The following is a 15,670-nucleotide window of genomic DNA, read 5'->3' as shown; positions in this document are numbered from 1 at the left end:
AAAACCTTAGTGCTAGCCCTTCACTTTACAGGTGAGGAAGTCTCGAGGTGCAAGATAATGGGGCAGGGGGCGGGGGAAGTGAATAAAAGGTGGGGGGGGGAAAGGACCGCCTCTGTGGAGACTTTCCAGGACAAGGGACTCTCCACACCCGAGCATCTGACTCGGCCCTGGGCTCCTTGGTAACCAGACTGCAGAAGGGAGAGACGAGGAGCTAATAATTCCTGTTAATCATAACGTAGAGATCTTGGCTTTTCCTAGTACTGTCTACTTAAAAAAAATTCTCACATGAACTTCTAGAATGTTCAATGATCATCTGACCCGAACAACTTTTTATAATCAATACAACTATGATAGGTAATACCCTCTACAAAAAAATTTATAGTATGACAACAGATTTCATGAAGGTAATTCTTTGGGGGTCCAAATATGTAATACTTAGATTTCTTGATTTATGTTCAATATGTAACTGGATTATTGTGGAGTCTCAAGGAGTGATGTAAATAAACAAATAAACACATCATCCCTAATGAATTTGGGGATCGCCCAAGGCCGCATACCTAGTTAGTAACATAGTTAGCATTGAGACTCTGGCTCTTCTGAGAAAATAATTACAAGAATAGTAAGCAGGAGCTGAAAACCCAGCATTCCACCCCTCATACCTGCCCCTCCGTTTCTACCTTTGCAGAGTTCTGTCTTAACCTCCTCGGTACTTACAGTAATTTCAGCTGCGCTCGTTTCTTCGAAGTGGAATCATTTGGTCCCAGTTCTGCAGGAGACAGATATCTTTCTTTCTGCAGATGGGACGTGAGCTCTTTACACAGGCATTGCATATGGTGCCTTGGAAAACATGGCGGGCCACGGCTAGCCACGAGTAGCAGCACACACTTCAGACTGCGAAGCTAAACGTACTGCAGAATAAATCTTTGTTTATCATTCCTAAAATTCTTCAAGATGTCTAAGGTACACATAAGGAAGGATATTTTTTATTGGAAATTATATTTCTTAAGAAAATATTTAAGATAGTCAACTGGTGCATCATCCATAATGAAGATAGAGTATGTTTCATCAGCCTGTACATGTTCGTTAAACACCTTTTACACATTCCGCAGTGTAGGGAACACAGATTTAGCATAAGACATTGCCCTGATCTCAGTGAGTTTGTGCTTTATTTTAGTCGAAAGTACAAAAGTACAGTACATAAAATCTACTGAGGAATAAATCCTCAGCTTGAAATGAGAGACGTAGGGATGGATTAGATAATCAGAGGAAATTCATGACGATGGGTAACTTGAGTCGGGTCTCAGTCTCTGGTGAGGGTTCGGGCGCAGGAGGGAGCGGCACGTGCAGAGGTAGGAGTGAGTACAGTGGGGAAGGTTGCGCTGTGCAGACCAGAGCAGCGAGAAAAACGGTTGCCAGCAGGGTCGGGGAAGAGGGGAAGAGCCAAGGTGAGGAGTTCACAGGTAATGCATTGAGGAGCTAGTATAAGGAGCTCCTGTGAGTTCTTGGGCAGCAGAGTAAACTGACAAGGGCGGTTTCTGGGAAGCACAGAGAGGCAGAGCTCATGATGCAATAATCCAGGCTGCAGTGGCGAAGGCCTGAGCAAGCTGGCGACGTTGGCATAAAGAGGAGCAGGTGAACCTGGGGACAGTCGGCAGCCGTGTATTGGCTGGCGAAACATACTGAGTTCCACCACCAGCCTTTACTGAGCCCAGTTGGATCTTTCTTTGCCTAACAGTATCTGCGAATCATCAGTTCAACTGTCACTTTTTTACTGTATAGTACTGTAAATGTTGACTGGTTAGAAATTTGAATTAAGTCTTGACTCTGGAATATAAACTGAAATTTGTTATAAGAAATTCTTACTATCAGTTTGCTTTCTTGTCCTTTGTCTTTCTTGCTTTAAAAATAGAATGCACAGTGCAAAGAGAAAAAATAGTAATTCTTTGAATTAGAGTAACTCCAAGTCACACCTTAGTAGTAAATTATAAAGTGATGAGGTTGATTTCCGTAAGCTACCAGGAGACTCAGTGTCTTCAAGCAGGTTCGTGAATGGTGGTGTTCAGACATCATGGAGGACCAGTTTTCCCACTTAACAGGTCAGGAGACTGATCGGAGCAGCAGATGTGTAGATAAAAATAGTAAAACACTGAGGCTGTCAAGTTCTCGTGCATTTTAAGAGAACCTTTGAAGGATGGATGTATGAGAAATGCAAAGGTTCTTATAAAGTTTCTAATCGGAGCTAGTAAAAAGGAAGAGATTGAAGAGGTATCTTGAAGAAAGTATTTCCATATTTTAAACCGTTGTCTAGTTTTTTTGTACCATTACAATGTTTATAAATAATTTGAGAAATTGAAAATATCACAGTGAATAGTTGGAAGACAGATATATGTTTGAAGAAAGGGCCTAACACCTGTTGCTTTCAAACAGCTAATTTCTGAAAGGGGCAGTACATCACAAAACCTTATTAGTGTTTCAAGTTTCTGTTAAGGCAGCATTCTTTTACCATATGGTTAGCAGAAAGTGGATTAACCTCCTTGAAAAATGAGAATCATGGTGCTGAAAAGGATTTAAGTAGTAAACGTTGGGGCCTTTTTTAAGTGTAAAATAACACACTGGCAGAGACAGAGGATTTAGTTAGTGAGTAAACATGGACATGTATTTACTATTGTGTTGGAGAAAGTTCCTGTTTCACTTTATGAAAACTAGTCCTTTTTTCCTGCCTTATTATGTAATCGCTTTAATTTATTGCTTAATACCTATTAATCGAGGCCTAAAATTTTAACTACAAATAAAAAGGATCTTAATGGTACGAAAATTGAAAACAGAGGAGTTAAATCACCACTGTTCAGAGCCGTTTTACGATTCCTTTCTTCGATTATTGGGGAAGTTTTGCTCTTTTTCTTTGCATTTTGCCTCGAAGCCATCCATTTTGCAGAGATTGAATTTCGTTCGAGTACTATTTTTATACAATAAGCATCACTGCACCTCTGGATCTTGATAGCATTACTACGGGGGCAGAAAGAAGCTTTGTGTTAGTAATTACCTAACATTGTCAGAAGCTGACTGCAGGCCCCTTCCTAGTGATAACAGAATAACCGCATAATGTAGCTTTATAGCACATGATTAATAGAAAATAATTACACGTCCTACAAAGGGATGCAATATTTCTTATAAATTGACTAGAATGGTTTCCTGTAGATTAAAGGACTCTTCATTATTTTATCAGTCCTCCTGAAGTACAGTCACTTGCCTATGTTAGCATTTCAGTCGACATTAAGAGCCGGATAGGGTGAGGGATACCAGATGGCACATCTTTTGTACCTGAGCGCTCACGTGCCATAAAGATGACATGATGCTTCCTATCCTTTCAGAGATTTAGATGGCAGCCTGGTATGGTTTTGTCTCTTTATTTTTTGTTTATTAACAAGACCAGGTTTGAGGGTTGTTGTTTTTAATGACCCACCTGTGACGTTTAGAACAATACTGTAATCAGTATGTGGACCACAAGACAACAGTGTACGGATTGCATTATTTTCCACTGTAAGTAATGTGTTATTCATAATCACATTTGTTTGGGGGAAGGCAAAGAAAGGCAGATTTTCTCCTTCAAAAGGCAACCTTGTATGATACTGAATCTTCAGGCCGAAGTTTAGAATACTGTAGAATACTGTACTCCAAGAAGCATGTTCATTCCAATTTATAGGCTGCAAATGGTTTAATTGGGATTCATGTTGCTCAGGAGGCTCATACAGAGGATGGTAATAATAAAAGTAACAGCCTCTGTGTTTGCAGTCTTGTGGACGTACTCCAGTGGCTGCAGTGTAAATCCATAAATTTGCCTACTAGATTTTTACCTCACTATATTTTATCCTACCTCTTAATTCCACCAGTATTATATGGAATTCTTTACGGACGTAAAGTACTAAACATTCTGTTTTTTAAATTTTTTTATTTTTACCCTTTTCTGATTTAAGCCTGTGGTATTTTAGAATACTTTTATGAGGTGTTTATTTCATATGCTTTTCAATTATTTTAAATTAATTAAGTGAAGCATTTAAGATGATTTTAGTGTAAAACTTTTTTTTCCTAGAATGTTACTTTTAAGGGATTTGTTTACAGCTGAATAAGTTCCTCCCTGCTGTTTACAACTGTGCTTCCTACTTAATGAATCTTACCAGTTACCGTCACGCAGAATTCTCTCACGTGTGAAGCATGTCATTGGTCCTTTGTTGAAGTGATTTGTTGGAAATCAGTTTTTTAAATTTGGATGTGAGTCAGCATTCTGAGAATAATAGTCCCTTAAATGAGAGGACAGGCTATAACCAAGGCAGAATATTATAAAGTAATATGAACTTTCTGGTTTGAAAATTGAGCTTAAACATTGAAACCTGGATTGCAGGCTCTTCTCTGCAATCAGGTTTGGGTCATAATATGCCCTCTCATCGAATGTGTTCTGTGCCTGCCCTTAGGGTGGCCAGTTCCTCCTTCCAAAGAATCAACTGGAAATCTTAGGTTGGTGTTGGATAGGAACTTTCACACTTATGCTTACCCTTTTAACCATCCAGTTTGAAATCTTAACAGTGTAAGTCTTTGGCCTCTGAAAGGTTAAATACATTTGTTTTGTTAAGCATTAGGCTCCGATTGTATTCATTGCCTTAAAAATTGAAAAGGGCAGTTTTATTAGGTACCTATTAGAGCATAATGGTTGCTAATCTTAGCTTTCAGTAAGTTGGTGTTTTCTTCTGATAAATATATCCTACATACATTTTACTCATCACCATTGAATTCTGGGCATCAGACTATTTTCATTTCTTGGATAGTTTTGTCCACTAAGTTTACTTTATCAGTGAACTTTTAAACTTAAAATCTTGAACCCACTGCCTCGTAAGCCAGAGCTGTGCCCTAATTAGAAGAAGTGCAGGATTAGCCTTTCTTCCCCTTTTTCTTCCACCTTATTCTTTTAGTAAACCTAATTCTGATACATCTCACTGTTAAAAAAACACTTATAGATTGTAATCCAGTAACCTCTGTATTGATAGACTACATCTCAATACACACATGTTAATATTGCTACATTTATACTGAATTATATAATTTTCCTTTCTGATCAGTAGCATGCTCATCAATTCAGATGTTAAGTCTGTGCCTGTATTAACATTCTCACCCCGCACATAACTCAATATACATACGCACATTTATCTATGACTCAGATGTTGGACAATCATAGCCTATTGAATTACTTTGGGGATTGATTTTAAAAATTTATCTATATGAAAAATTAAATTCGGGTCCTACAATGCTTTTGCAGAGTATTGCTTTTGAAAGATATTATTCTTGAAACTTGTAATTCATTTTATTTTGTTTGTATCTCAGTAAACATAAATAAATTTGAAATAAAAATACATTAGTCAATCTGGCAGACATATGAGACCGGTTACAGAGTGTTTGCGATACCCAGAGCAGCAGCGTTATCTGTCAGTAGAGGCAAAGGGGAGATGGAGGTGCAGCTCATCTCACATCTCAAAGTAAAGGCAAAAGTGACACATCAGTCACTCTTTTACAGTCGTATTAAAATTTCACCTTTATAACTCGAGATACTTTTATTTCCTGTTGCTCTTCACTGTAACGCTGACTCTAACACCACCATTCGATTCCTTCTACCCATCTTTTATCTAATGTAGTTTATGATCAATAAAAAGAACAATAAATATCTTAGGGAAGCTTTTTCAAAGGAGCCCTTTTGTGAAGGGTTCTGTAAAGAAATTTTTTTTGGTATTATTATTGTTTCCTTATTCTCTAACTTATCTGTTTAAAATGTCATACTCATATAGTAGATTTTCTTAAAGAGGGGTATACCTCTACATTCTAAATTATTTTCGGTCATATAAGTTTAACTAAGAATTAAGTAGTTTACTATGGGAAAAGAAAATTCTGTCTTTGCTCTAGATGATAAGCTTCTTGAAGGCAAAGATAGTATCCTAAGTGTCCTGGCTGTAACCTTGCTTCCTCCAGCACTGAGGAGTGGGGCAGGGGCATAGTTCCACTTGCTAGGTTCTTGCGAGTGACTGTTGCTGTGTTCTACACTGAGTAATAAACAGGCTTTGTCTTATACTTAATTTAAATCTTGGCCTAACAGCATTTTTAAAGTGGCCAGAAACAAAAAAGATTAAAATGTTTCAATTTGCAGCTCAAGCTCTTGTAACTTTATAAAAAGAAACAACATTTCTAAGAAGTTGCATACAAACGACATTGTACTTTCACCAGTCTAAAGGTTAATATTGCATATTGTTTTCAATTAGGAATACAATAGATATGGCTGGTGGGTAGGAGAAATGAAGGGAGCCATTGGCTTGGTGCCGAAAGCCTACATAATGGAGATGTATGATATTTGAGAGTCCTGGGTAAGTACATTTTAATCCAATATTCTGTAATAGCTCATATGTTCTCTTGGTCTCTGCGTTACGAGTCTTTGCCTTTTTAAAAGTATTTGTAGTTTTCTGGAACACAGAGATTATGCTCCCAAACCATTATCTTCTTTTTTTTTTAAAAAAGAAAATTCTGTCTTAATTTTAAAAATAACTTCATAGAATTTACTTTGGGAGTAAATAGATTATTTAGAGACAGTCCCTTTCATAATAGCCAGCTGTTATGCCAAACCTCTTCTTCTTTAGTAAAATACCACTTTTATGGCCTTTCTGAGGAAGTAAGTTGAGTAAGCATTCACTTTTCCTTGGCTCAAAAAAAAAAAATGTCATTTTTTTTCTAAGCAGGAAAAATCAACATTTCAGTTGAAGAAAAAAATCATAATGCAACTTTCCTTTTCCGCCTGCAGAAAAGGAAGATTCTCTTGCTACTCTGCAGATGCTTTGGATTTAGAATCTTCGTGAAAGCATGAGTGACAGCTCATAACCTTTCTTTGTTTTGTTGAACATCGTTCGTCTTTGCTATTTTATGCATTCATTGTAATAGTCCTCTGATGTGAAATTAAGTGAAGGATGTTAATGTAAATTAGATGCAAGCAGTAAAATTATACCTGTTGCTATTTTGCAAAGAAATAATTGTAGTTTCTATTTACTCATTTGATTTGTGAAGAATTCAGCACTATTTTATATGTACTGCATAGTCACTGCTACTTCCAGTATGAGTTGTAATTTCTCAATATGGTGATATGGATATCAATTATTTTTTAGACTGTAATATGTAATTTCATAAAAATTTAAATTGAATATATCATGCAAGTTTTTGGTAGGTGCTACCTAAAGAAGAAGGCGTTAAAACTTTGTGGTTTATCTTAGTATTTATTTTTCACACAATAGTAACATGTTTTCATGAAAGAATTTTTACCAATTAGCAGATTTACTTTATGTTAAATATAGGTACAAGAAAGAAAGAAAATGATGGAATTGCAAGTGGCAGTGTACTGTCACTTTCTGCAAGACACGTACAGACCAGAACCTTGGTTTGTGTAAAGCCCGATATCAATAACAGACACCCTCATTTAATGATGGGCTTGCCAACGTTTTCTACCATAGTTTTGTTTAAGTTTAATAAAATCAAAAATTCATAAGAGACCCCATTCTCCACTAATATAATGGCATAAAGAATCTCAGTGTATTCTCAAAGTGAGAAGGCACGCCCCAAGAACTCTCTAATCCTGCCTGATCACGGCCATGCTCTTACGGTCCCACCACAAAACAGCACGACCCCAGACGTGCATCTCTGCTACACATCTCAGAGCCATGAAGACAAAAGGAAGCCTCGGAGAGGAGAGTGTAGCGACCACAGCAGGCACACACACCAACAGGTGAGTGGAAGGGTAGCGTTAGCCTGACATTCGAGTTATACACTGTGCTGCCTAAGCAAGATTTGCAAAATTATATCAATGCCTTTTTATGTATGTTTGAAATCAAAGGTATTCTGAATGCCTATAAGATACTGGTATGGCCTTAATATATATCAGAACGTACTGCCGAATGGATAAGTATTTGGAGTAGATATCATCTCCTCATACCGAATCCTTGATTAGTAGGTACGACCTTCATTGAACTTTTCAGAGCTTTGCTTTATGAAGATAAGGAGTGTAACCACACAAACAAGCTGATAAGATTTTAAAACCTCCATTATTAATATAAAACTACTGACGAGCAGTATTTCAGAGTGTATATTTTACCATGATCCCTTCAATACCGTGATCATGTGATTTGAAATGTTAAAAAATACTAATTTTAGGGATTGTGGGTAAACTCTATACAAATTTGACATTGTTGAGTTAAAGCTTTCAGAAATTAATTTGTGTGCTCGTTAATCTTTTCCTAATAACGAGCCATTGGAACAGATCGAAATCATCTTGGGAAAAAGCAAGATAACCAGAAATGAAACAAATGGACTGGTTTGCAAAGCCTGAGAGGTTGAAAAGCAGAAGCAGTTGTTGGTTTCCACTGACAGCGTAGACTTGCTAGTGGGGTGGAGACAGGTTTTCCGTTCCTGGCTTAAGTGAAGGTTTGAGCCCTGGGCCGGTAGATGGCAGCAGCTTTTCATTGCAAACCACGCTGCTTGGAGACCCCTCCCCCACTCAGGCACAAACTCCCACAGAATGTAAAGCCCTTAGAACATTTCTGCCTCCTTTTACAGTTAATCCAGGAGAGGGAGTCCTTTGCCAAAGGATGACCAATTCCAAGCCCGATAGTCTCTGTGGATGGTGCCGATACAGAGATGAAGTGTTAGCTTCTGTCCAGAGCTCCTCTGGCCTTTGTTCTTTTCTAACTTGAGTCTGGGAGGGAGAGAGAAAAGAAAACAAACGATTTAAAATTGGAGCGACAAGAAGAAGAATCATTACTCTCAGTTCATGACAACTTGGTATTCATTTGGTGAAATCATTTGTGTATACCAGAGAGAAACTTTTTCTTAGCACCCTTGGCAATATATCACACACTCTTCAAGATCATAATAATATCATTAATGTGAATTTAAACAACATGGCTTGTTAGGAAATATGCTAATCGCTATGTTCTCATTATGTTTGCTTAGTTTTATTTGTTTTTCTATGAACAGTTAGAGAGCTAATTTTTTTCAAAGGTGATTGTAAGTCATATTTTATATAGCATTTTGCTTGATTATTTGCTCTGTACTGAATTCGTACTCTATTGCCATTAGATCTTACAATAATGTTCCACTCTGCAAATTTTTAAGGTTCAAATAAAGTTTAATTGTTTGCAAACTGTTATGATGCTAATAATTCAACAGCCTGCTGTGTTACTAATGAAATTACTTTGTTATGATTAATTTGGAAAATAGTGTGTTGATTGTAGTAATTAAGCACAACAAGGTGAAGTAAATGATTCTAATGCCATCTGGCCTCCAAACTGAATGAAGAAATGAAATAGGGCTGTCATCTGAATTTATTCAAAGAAGTAAGGATAGTACAAATGGCTTGCATCGCTATGAGGGTTTACACTTAACCACAGCTCACTCCGTTCTGTTTTTGCCACTTTGTTGTACATGTCATTTTCCTTTATGAAAAAGAATGCCATTTACCCTAGCAGTTGTTTTCAATACTTTATATTATTTTAAGTTGATTATTTTTACTTTGTGGTAATTTAATTACAGATAATGACATAAAGTATTATAGGACCATAGAAAATCACTTTTCAACCATCTGTAAGTGAAATCTATACATGTGGGGGGTTTTTGTTTGTTTTTTTGTTTGTTTGTTTGTTTTGCTGCTAGTGTATACGGCCTTTCATGAAGAGTAAAGATTCCATTCAGTTGTTTCTAAAATGTTTCTAGTCAAGACTCTCTCACAGTTCTTATGATTTCTACTTTTTCTATACTCTTTCTCATCTATCCTATTCCTACTCACTTCATAGAGTCTGGTACCTTCTAGGGTCATGATTAAAAACAGAACCCAGAACCGAGTTACATATTAAAGATCCAGATTTACAGTTCAGCCACTATAAGAAAACTAATCCTAACATACATGTTGTTTAAAAGCTTGAACTTCATCAATGAGACTGACTGAAGCATTGTAAGAATTTTTAAATCAGGTAAAGTACTTTTAAATTTCAGGTAAATCAGTTGTTTGTATATCAGTTGTTGAATGGAACTATAGACACAAACTGTATAGATATCACTTTTACTTCTCTTGAGTTCAATAGGTTCAAGAATATTGAAAAGCAATTTATGTGGTAAAGAAGGAGGTGTGGTAGAGATTAAAACTTGACCAAACCATAGAAAACACAGCTTCACTCAGAGGTTGAAGGAATATAATTAATATATAAAACACAAAAACATTTGTTAAATTGGCCTAGTTTTGTTAGTAAAATCCTGAGTATTCTGAACTACAGAGAAACAAATAAATAGTATATTATTAAAGTGACTTTCTACAAACTTAACCTACACTCAAATGCATAATTTACGTAGTTGGTCATCTGAATTGGGCAAGTGACCTAGTTTCACTTCCCAGCTCATCGCAATCCCTGCCGCCCTGTGTGCCACCTGGGCAACATCAGGTTCCTGTGACCTGGGAGCATGCTAGCTGCCACCTCAGATGGATCGAAAAGAGATTCTGAAAACGGGCAGTTTCACAACCGTTGCCAAATCCAACCATAGTCCAACTTTTGTCTTTTTAAAAAGACTTTTGCTTCCTATTTCTTGAAAGTCGTATGTTTATGTTTACTTGAGTCTGGTGAGTCCCTAAGGAGACAGGACCCGTAAGTGCAGAAAGCAGCCTGAGCCACACCAGCTCTCAGCTTGGGTCCGTAATGTCGGGAAGGGCTGGAGGAGGAATCACGCCAAAGAACTCGTGAATGCGCGTAGACGTGTGAAACAGAAATTGCCCCGAACGCCCGTCTCTTAAGAGCTTTTCTTGATGCTGGAGCCTCGGGCCGTGTTTTTCTAGGTTTCTCTCTTCACCGTCTGTCTCCACCCTTTTCTTTGTTATTCACCGTCACGCGGAGAGGTTATTTAGAAAACCGCTTCCTGTTTTCTGTTTTCTGGCCTCAACTTTGTCATAGAAAAACCTCGCTCCTGCTGGAGTAAGAGCAAGTGCCGTTTTGTAGCTTGGGCTACGGATACTCTCGAAGGAGAAAATCAATGACACCACTGTATGCCAATTAAAAATGACTTCTTTAGAGGAGGAGAAAATTCAACAAGTGAGCAGATTCCCATACACAGTCGCCCCCTCCCAGCTCCCCTGGGAGTCCATTTAGAAAACCTCGTGTTCTTTGACTGTCATGTTGCAATGATGATAAGAATTCAGCTAAGACTGGTAATAGCAGTAGCTAACATTAACTGTTTCCTCGTCATGCTGGGCACCTGTCACTCAGTCTTCTCACAGCCCCGTGAGATAAGTTCTGTGGTTTATCCCCATTTTCCTGATTAGGAAACAGGGGTAAGTAATTTATCGCAAGCTCCAGGAGTAGTAAGTTACCCAGCTTCCCTCCCTTGCATTCAGCACCTTTCTGCTTCCCTCTACTGTGACAAGTTCAAGCCAATGTTTGATTCTTTGCATATACTAGGCACTCAGTCAGAGCGTATTGATATTCCTATAAAATAGTCTGGAGCATGTGAAAAGAATAGTTTGAGAACGGACAGCTGGACAGCCAAATTTGCCCCACTTAGTAGTTAAAGTGACCACAATGACTGTTTCAAATCTCAAGCAGCTAATCCACCATGGGGAAGAAACCTCAACGCAGGACTATATCTACAAACTTCCAATATGCCCAAGAATGGGCAGGCAATACAGGCAGCGGAGAGTTGAGAGAGGACACTAGGCCAAAGGGGCTCTTTTCAAATGACCTTCTACTGTCCTCTCCACCTCCTCAGAGTCAAGCCCAAGGACACAGACCAGCCAGCGAAGGCTTGGAGAAGACATGAAAACCGGCTGCCTCTGTCTCAAATAGTTTTCAGTTATATGGTGGTTTTTGAGAGTGGATTTAAATTGTTTGTTTCACCAATTTAAAGTATGATTGTTAAACTGTTCAAGCCTTTATAATCAGTGAGCAAACTATGTTATAAAGCTTTTATAATTTTGTGACCAAGTGATGGCAGTGTCTGACATAAGACTTTGTTGAGATACAAATTTATTTAGAAACTTTTATTGGAATAACTGGCACTGAAGTACGAGGTCTCATTCCTTGAGCACCTACATGGTGCCTTGTACAGGGCTCCATACAAAAGCCTTCTGTTGCGTTTTGAACACATCTTTTTTTTTTAACAAATTCTTTTTGGAGCTCTGTGATTGGAGGCTGGTGGGGGTGGGGGCGGAGGAGGTAAGAACTGACGTTCGTATGCGGCTCTGGAATTTAGCCAAAGGAGGGGTAACAGTGAGCCCTGAAGTACGGGCTCTCTTCTACCTCAAAGAGGAGGACGTACTGAAGTTCAGTTTCCACACAGAATTTCATTCTGTATCGGACTCTGAAATGTTTCTGTGCCTGGTGCTCAGAATGCCCACTTCCAAAGGACAGGGCTTCCAAAGGGGGCAGATGACATGGCATTGTCCCGATCTTCAGCTGCCGCCGTAGGAGACCTTGTTGGTGTCCAACGACCCGTCCCATCCAGATGGATGGATGACTCATTCCTGATTCCCGGCTCTAGCACTCGTGGTCTGGAGAATCCCCATCACTGCCTGCTTTCGTGTCCTTCGTCCACCCTCCTCCTCCTCCGTGGGCTTTCCCAAGGAGCTAAGTCACGTGAGGCATGAAACACACAGTTCTTATCACTCTACGGAATTATCAGTCATGCTCTCTGCTTTCTGTGAGCCCAGCGAAAGCAAGGGGTATAACTATATGTTTACCTGATTATGTGCATCCCGAAGTGAAAAATCGCAATGTGGTTATCTTGTGAGTGCCCGTTGTTATCTGTTGCTCTGCTTCAGTCGGTCAGCAGATTTGCTTTATTCTTTATTATCGTCTCAGGGCTTGCTATTTCTCTTCCTATCTAATTAAATGATTCCATTTTGAATAATTACATTTAAGCACCAACAGTGTGCTAGGGGCATTTCAAACATAGAATTCGACACAGTCTTTCCCAAACAGACTCAGAGTCTAAACAAAATAGACAGAACATTAACTCAGGGAAGGAGAACGGCCCCAGGTAGCTACCTCGGTGCAATTCTTAGCAGGTTTAATCACCGGCAGTGTCCTCAGACATAACAGGAAAGGTTCTCTAATTTCATCACACCAGAATCTAGGAGAATAGGTTGGAAACGAACCGGGAATCCTTTCGTATATACATATTCGAGTGTACAGAGAGGAAGGGAAGGTATCTGTGTTGGTTTAAATGAAAAAGTTGATTCTGGGAAAATTCCAAAATGCTTGTAGCTACTGAATTAAGTAAGTGTGAGGGGAACCTAATTGTTGTGTGTGTCAATAATGTGAACGTCTTTTGCAGAGTTGCTGCCAATTATGGTAAAGCATAATTCTGGAAGCCGAGAGTGATCCCTACCCCTTTGGGAAAAAGGGCTCTTTTTCTTAAGTTGGGGACAGAGTTGTACTGGTGGCGTCCAGCCAGGACTGGGCAGTAGAAAGACCACTGGAGCTGCAGCCAATCAAAATTCTAGTTTCGGCTCTACTGCATCGTGTCCTGGAAAAAGTTATCCTTGCCTGCAAAATACCGGTGGCACTTGTTCTCTCTACCTCGTAGGGTGTAGTTAGGATCAAGTGAGATTATATTTTGAGGTGACTTGAAAAATCACTGCTGTTAAATACGGCTTTTCTGCATCAGAAGATATGAGAACTGAAATGGAACAATAAGTCAAAATCAAAATTTCTCCTTCACACCAGAAACAAGCAAGGGGAAAAAAATTTTTAACACTCAGCACTAATGTTATACGGCTTGGAATAACATTAAGGAGCTGTCGATTTTGTTATTTTATAACGAGAATTGATGTGAGTCATCCTAGAAGAAGTTGGGATTAAATTCTCCTATAATCTTTAAACATTTTTGAATCAAGCTGCTGGTTTCCAAGCTGTGGCCATTTTCTGTTAATGGAGATTCCGATACCAGAGATGTTACTTCTGTCTGTAAATTTCAAAATAAACTTTTCCTTTGCTATATGAAAGCATCAATCTGAATAACAGCCCCAGTTACATGTCAGTAGCTGGACTCAGGAGAAAATTTTTTTTTGGAACAGATACCCTAAGGAAAATTTTTGTACAGATTCCCTTTAACCAATATGTACTGCCTTTATGAACTGTTTCTTCCACGTAGATATCTGTCTTTGCTTGTGAATACACACACTTTGTGGTTAAACATTTTCTTCAGATGCATATCTAGAAATAAGACGATTTTATTTGATGGAATTAGCCTTGTAATATAGCACTAATCTCAGTTTGTGGTTTGTAAAAATATAGGGCTGGAATAAAAGATGAACCAGAATATCGTGTGTAACCTTATTGCTTTAATGTTATAACTTTAGGCAAAGCTAATAAAAAATGCAAAGGACTCTTAAATAATTAAAATTATCTAAAAAATTGAGCATATTCCTTCAAATAATAATGGCTTTCATGATCTGACTTTTTTAAAAATTCATTTCTCATGTCTCGAATAACTTAGAAGTGTAGACATCAAAGTAAGTTTGAGTTTATTTAAGATTATTAATATATTTGTTATCATACAGCAGCTTTGAAGAGTCCATTTTTTTAGCCTAGCAATTATAATCTATAATGTTACGTAGCATATAATTCCAGTAACTTATTTGATAAAGTCAATATAGTATAGAGTTCATTTTTAGTACTTCTCTTTAAAATAATGCTCTGTCATGTGATTCCTTGATTATTTTGAGCCATGACTCAATTTCCTTAATGTTTTAAAATAGTCATATTGTGTACCTATTATTTGCTTTCTTAAAATAAAAGCTGCTTTACCATCTTATACTTTACGAGGAAATTATTACTTTTGTAATGTATTTTCATTACTATACAAAGGACAGTAGTTGGAAATGCAGTAAACTGTTGTAACCGAGATTAAAGTAAAAATCAGTCCATTTCTAAAACTTTTTTCTCTCTTCCTAAATGATTACAGTAGAGAATTTTGACTTCTAAGCATGTCATTCCTTGCTTCCTCTGGTGCTGTGGTTTATAGCAATAAATACTCTATATTGATTACTACTTAATTCTAATGGAAGTGTACTAAGGCTGGAAACACATTATAGCTTAGCATTTAGTGCCTTAATTTTTAAACAGTTTTTAAATTTTAAAAATTGATAAAATTGCCCCAAATATGCCTCTGTTATTGGATCCCTATCATGCTATAAAATTATTCTCATTTCATATCTTTTCTAAAGATTGTTTTGTTCACATATTTTTCCTGGCATTTGACTGCTATGTCTGCATAACTGAAAATCTGTCATTTTCATTTTAGCTCAGTTTGGAAATACGAAAACCATATCAGAGCAACACATTAAAGATTAGTATAGAAGCTCAAAAAATTAATGGGAGAGAGCCATGTAGAGAATTTAAATGTAGTCAAATTACTCAAATGTGCAATTTTGATCCATTAATCTGGTTTGAAACTGCTTAAGAGAAATATTTCTCTCTAAACGAGGTTTTTCTCTTTCAACATATATCGAGAAGAGAAAGTGCTCATCTAAAATAAATACTGTTTTTTCTTTGAAGAAAAGAGTGAAGCAAAAGCTTCCCTAATACTCTCCTATAATTTATTCTTAGTCAAA

General features: G+C 37.7%; 1 protein-coding gene across 3 annotated transcripts in view; it reads left to right on the top strand.

Moving 5' to 3' along the window:
* SKAP2 (src kinase associated phosphoprotein 2) overlaps window positions 1–9,232 on the top strand; it is a 159,510-nt gene extending 150,278 nt beyond the window's left edge. Inside the window, exons 12-13 of one of the 3 annotated variants that reach the window (XM_039862591.1) lie at window positions 6,300–6,401; window positions 6,771–9,232. In XM_039862591.1, the coding sequence (XP_039718525.1) occupies window positions 6,300–6,392 (93 nt within the window). In that variant the 3' untranslated portion in view covers window positions 6,393–6,401; window positions 6,771–9,232. Of the gene's footprint in view, window positions 1–6,299; window positions 6,402–6,767 lie in introns of all 3 variants that reach the window. The other 2 variants (XM_039862590.1, XM_039862589.1) reach the window with 2 other exon arrangements.
* The last annotated feature ends 6,438 nt before the right edge of the window (window positions 9,233–15,670 follow it).

The sequence above is a fragment of the Pteropus medius genome, unplaced genomic scaffold (genome assembly GCF_902729225.1).
Source record: "Pteropus medius unplaced genomic scaffold, Ma_sr-lr_union100, whole genome shotgun sequence".
NCBI classification, from domain to species: domain Eukaryota; kingdom Metazoa; phylum Chordata; class Mammalia; order Chiroptera; family Pteropodidae; genus Pteropus; species Pteropus medius.
The sequence above is the reverse complement of the archived record's forward strand: the minus strand, read 5'-3'. Positions and strand labels throughout refer to the sequence as shown.